Source organism: Ixodes scapularis, unplaced genomic scaffold, assembly GCF_016920785.2.
Source record: "Ixodes scapularis isolate PalLabHiFi unplaced genomic scaffold, ASM1692078v2 PGA_scaffold6__148_contigs__length_123643588, whole genome shotgun sequence".
Taxonomy (NCBI): domain Eukaryota; kingdom Metazoa; phylum Arthropoda; class Arachnida; order Ixodida; family Ixodidae; genus Ixodes; species Ixodes scapularis.
In genome coordinates, this window is record NW_024609881.1 from 17,230,567 (window position 1) to 17,235,650 (window position 5,084).

At 43.7% G+C, this 5,084-nt stretch overlaps 1 protein-coding gene across 1 annotated transcript; it reads right to left on the reverse strand.

The window, feature by feature from the left end:
• Positions 1-1,143: 1,143 nt before the first annotated feature.
• On the reverse strand, positions 1,144-4,129 carry LOC115332587 (multiple C2 and transmembrane domain-containing protein-like). Its single transcript, XM_042294707.1, has 6 exons — positions 3,983-4,129; positions 2,832-2,933; positions 2,667-2,741; positions 1,972-2,091; positions 1,347-1,475; positions 1,144-1,287 (listed from the first exon to the last, which is right to left on the reverse strand). The coding sequence occupies exons 1-6, from the start codon at positions 4,127-4,129 to the stop codon at positions 1,144-1,146; spliced, it is 717 nt and encodes a 238-aa protein (XP_042150641.1).
• Positions 4,130-5,084: the final 955 nt, after the last annotated feature.

Here is a 5,084-nt window from a genome sequence, read left to right on the forward strand (position 1 = left end):
CCTAGATTTTTCTGAATCCAGTAAAAGAGAAATAAATCGAGCCCTTAACTGTTGCCTTTAAGTCCATTGTGAAGTATCAATACCCTTCTTTTTCCGTTTCAACCAGCGCGAAAATAAAAAGAAAAAAGCAGGGTGAGAAACTATATATTTTAAATGTATACGTAGGCTGTAATGCTGAGAGAACGTTCTCTCAATTCAGATGCTATGTCTGATAACTGGACAGGTCTCGGATGGAGACAGATGTTGCGCATGCCGAATATTATGTAAGCAACAAGGATTCATGAAAATTTTAAAACTCCATGTGAGCTCTTACCCTGTTTCAATGATATCTTGTGTACAGTACTTTGATAAAAATAATATCTCTATTTAAACCGATCAATAGTTAAGTAAACTTGGATATTTCCAAGTATCACCTAAAAATACGAATTGTATATTAATTCATTTAAAAAAAACGATTTCTCCCCGATTACCATCTCGAATCAAAGGGCCTAGTTTTTACCCCCTGATTTTCGGAAAATATCAAACCCAAAAACGAACAACCCCGGAGGGAAGTATTACACGGAATGGTGGTCTTAGATCAGATTTGGTATATACCCTCAGGCTGGAGAGAGACGAACCTCAGCACAATGCTCATCTGCCAAACACCGATGCAAATTGTACGACGTTCGTTTCACCCGATACTAAAGCACATTATACTATTACGCAGCTATTACGGTTTATGGCATTTCAGGTCAACTAATTGCGGGATATTTCACTCAAGTCCTGTCGCTGAGGAATGAAATATGTTTGGGACTCTGAAACGTTCTTAGAAAACATTTCTAGGCAAGACCGATTTCTCGTGCTGTGTTCTTGGCTTTTGTCACTTCGATTCATTAGAGACTCGCTCTCGCATCAATGCTCGTTTTTTTTTTTTTCGCTAAACAAACCAGCCTTCGTGATTTTCTCTGGTATCGCGGCAAAAGGAGAAGCGTGTACGGTCCTTGTTGATCCTTTCGCCGAGCGATGCCACTTCTCCGAGAACGTTCTGCACCGTAGCGGTGACCTCTTGGACGGCTTGGAGACGCTCTTTCAGGCTTTTCTTCTCTTCCTTGTGGAGGCAGGAGAGAACGCCATTTCAACATTTCCGCACGACCCTACACAATTTTACTTCCACCAGTACAATCGACACCGGAAAGGTGCAACACCTATAACCGATACATTCGTATACAAAAAATTTGGCATCGAAGGTAAACTCAACTGTCTGGGATCCTTGTCGTCCTGTTCATCTTTCTCGTCGTCTTCATTGAGCTGCAGGAGAAAGAGAAATAGATGAGCCTTCTGCTTGAGCTTTGAGCAACGTGGCCCACCTCTTCCTTCTCCCTGCCGCCCCCCTGAATCCCGACTACCGTGAGCACCAGCAGATTCTTGAGGAAGACCAGCAGAAGCACCAGGAGCAGCATGTACAGCTCAGCAGTGTACGTGATCACGAGGAAGGCCTGGAAAACGTGACGCCACTCCTCTGCTACTTCCCTGCTTGGAAAACATCAACTGTACCAGACCATCTCGCGAGCTCTGTGATTGCAAAATAGCCAGTGTTCTCTAGTTTGGATTAAAAAAAAAAAAAACATTATCTGAAAATCGTGATGGTTACATAGCCTGAACCTGACTGAGCTCAATCTTATCTATTTAATGGGAAATGCTTCTATTTAAAAAAAGTAACATGTTTCAGCATCCGAAGGAATCCGTTTGTTTGCTGGCCGCTATGTCTTCACTCCACTGAACCACTCGAGGAAAATCTCATAAAAGACTACATTGATTCCCAGATAAGGTTTGATAGAGTTGATAGGGCGTGTTGAGACACCATTGAACGCTAGGAGTTGAACCCAGAGCACAACTTAGAAAAAAAGGGCCAATGTTTTTGAGTCTCTGATCGTTCCTGTCGACTGACTTTTATATTGAATATGCAAATTCTCGATGAAGAAAGTAGCTCACGGCAAAGGCGAGGAGGGATCTTGGCACAGACTCCCAGAGGAAGCAGCTATTGAGAAACTTGCCCATGTCAATGACAAACATCACAATGTTCTTGATACGCGCCAGGTTGCGCATGAACACCTGTTGAGGCAAAAAAACAACAACGATAAAATGCGGAAACAATGACAAGGTTCCCCTTTATCTGGGAACCTGCACTGTCTCTACTAAACAATGCTTCGAGACTACACGCACTTCGAAACAACATTGAAAAGTGCGTTAAAGCTCCTTGTACTATGATATTGTAGTGAGTGCGCAGGCGAGCTGGTGGAAATTAACCATTCTGATGTTAGCCTGAGACTGAGGCAGGAAAAGAGGAAGTTTCAAAGTAGAAGAAAAAGGAACAGTCGAGGATACGTCTCTATTATGACTTCTCTGCAGCATGGTAGTACAGTAGTGGACATGTACTCTGAAAAAAAAAAACATATTTGAATATAATGGTTTAATGATGTATGTATTGTAGTCTCCTCTGAGAGTCCAAACACAAGCTTTGGAGGACTTTACGACCATATATGATACGCGAACATAAATGAAAGTCGTTTCTTAGAGAATTTGTGAAGTTACTCATAGGTTTAGGAACCATGTTCAGGCCTAAGGTTTCAGATGGAAGGTTGTGTGAACTTTGTAGCCTTATAAAGGAAAAGAGTCGATCTACTCACATTGCGTTTGAACTTCTGGTCGAGTTGCATGAACTTGGTTTCTTTAGGATTGAATGTCTTCACGAAGGCTTTGATCTGCAGATGTATCAGTGTTTTGGGGGCTGCAGTCACAACATTGCACAGGAAGGTTTGATGGCGAAAGGTTGCGACAAGCCAGAAACTTACCGGATTGTAGACAACGTTCATCTCCAGAAGGATCTGACCCTTGACTCTAGTCTTGAGTTTCCGGTCCTTCGAACCGTACCATTTCTTTTCTTCGCTTTTTATCTGAGGGAAATAAAGCATGTTAAATCCTATTAGGGGGCCCTACCCCGAGAGATCACCCATCCCGTTTTTGTGGCTAAATATCTAGAACATTAAAAATACTAAACATCGCTCACCCCCTATTCCCGTCGGACACCATAAGATGTCCGACGGAAAACAGACCACCTGCGTGATATGCAGTACCGGTACGTGTGACATGGGAGCTAATAGTGGGTTTCCGCGTTTTTGTCCGCAATTGGCGAACACGACATTGGTTCCCGTGACACGCGAGTTGACACCGCGTGTTTCTTGCATCGTGAAACGCGTGTCTGCTGCGTCCTGATTTACGATATCGGTTCCCATGACATGCGAGTTTGTGCAGTTCCCGCGTGTCCTTCGCACTGAATCTGCAGCGTCCGCAATCCGCCGTATTTTTTACCGTGACACAGGAGTTTGTCGCAAATCCCCACCTGTTTAGAGCGGGGGTATCAGCTCCTGCTTTACGTGGTTTGAGCGGTCGCCCCACATCCCGGTGTTCTATCACTATTTTTTTTATATAAAGTTTTACTGTTGTATCTCTAAAGATAGCCAACCCAATGTTTATCACGATTTATCTCTTCATTCTGGGTGGGCCTGCTTACGGGAATTTACGGTAGTGTATCTTTATTCACAGATGTGATTAAGCTTAATTTCCAGTTTGCATTGAAACACATTCGTTTATGCATAAGACCTTCACAGGAGTACTGACACCTTTCAAAAAAAGAGCTTTTACGGCATCAGAAGTGAACAAGAGAGTGCCAGAAAGTACAGTCAAAGTAATGACGTGAAAATAGAAGATTTCCATCATGATACTGCTCAATTGTAAGAGCCTTTGACAGAGTTCTGACGAACGTTCCAGTGTGTGCTTGGGAGTGCGAGAAGTTCTTTGACTGCCTATATATTCATGCTCAAGACATCTACATCCTTATGTCTGTTGCTGAAGTGCTCTCAAACAGAAATCATTCATATGTATGCCACAGCGGTAGCCTTTAATTTGTCTTCAGTGTTTTTAAATCTTTCCAAAATGTATTTACCTTGATGAGAGGCACGGCAAGCTTTCCGAGGAACTCGCACTTCTTGTCCCGGTCTTCGTCGTACACCGTTAGTTCCAATACCGAATTCATGTCCTTCACTTTGCTGAGGAAGAAATAAGAGAGGCAATGCCCTTCTCGAGAAAACATATTACCAATTTAATTATTATTATGTCTCCTTTGTCTGATGCAAATAACACTTTCATTATTTTTTTACTATTGCATTTAACATCTACTCCAAGGTTTTTCACGCTTAAACGGTCAATGAAGGCAATTTCGGATTTTTGTTTCCGGCGATTGAACTGGGTTCCAGGCACGTCTCAGGCCACGTTGCCCAAATTTCAGCCGAAACCGGCGCTTGCGTGCCGCGCAAATCAATTAAACAGTCGTGGTAATAATTCGTACCGGGATCGACTGGGGCGACGCCCCGAGAGTTGCGGGAGAAGCCAGGAGAAGCGGAGCTCACGTGACCGATGCGGGGCCAAGAAGCGCGACGTCACAAGAGACGCGTCAGCGATTGGTCGGAACGAGAGCCGTGCCATCGGTTACGTTTTGGTTCGTGATTTTTATGAAAGCTGTTCCAATTTCCGCTTCAATAACCATAAAAAGTATTAATCGGACCGGAAATAAATCAGAAGAATTGTATTTCTCTTTGCTACGCTGGACGCGAAACAGGCAACGAGCAACTATGGGCAAACAAAATAAAATTTTAAAACAAGAACACGGCGCGGAACACACGGGAGACGTTTGGTTTTGGTTCCAGATGTCGGTGTCGTGTTTATTATGGGGAACACGGCACTCGAAGGAGCCTGCAAAGCGGTAGCCATGCCACATTTGTGCGTTGTACAAGGCTGTTCAGAAGGTCGACTGAAGACCTGTGATCGTTCGGGCGACGCTAGTTTTCACGTACTCGCAAGCGATGTAGCATTGCGAAGTCTCTCACCACTGCACTATGCTTGAACAAGGAACTAAGTGAAGTCGTCAAGATTGCTCCTAAGCCATCCTTCGCCCGTTTCTAAGCTAAAGTAATTTTAGTCTAACGATATGTATCGACTGCGGCCTCAAAGTCCAATGCCGACATTGGAATAGCAGGTAAACAACGAAT

Coding starts and splice junctions, on each gene's coding strand:
- LOC115332587 (XM_042294707.1), bottom strand. CDS start 4,129: ATGTTTTCTCGAGAAGGGCATTGCCTCTCTTATTTCTTCCTCAGCAAA. Junction 2,092..2,666: donor ACCAGAAGTTCAAACGCAAT/GTGAGTAGATCG, acceptor TTGCCTCAACAG/GTGTTCATGCGCAACCTGGC. Junction 1,288..1,346: donor GCGGCAGGGAGAAGGAAGAG/GTGGGCCACGTT, acceptor TTTCTCCTGCAG/CTCAATGAAGACGACGAGAA.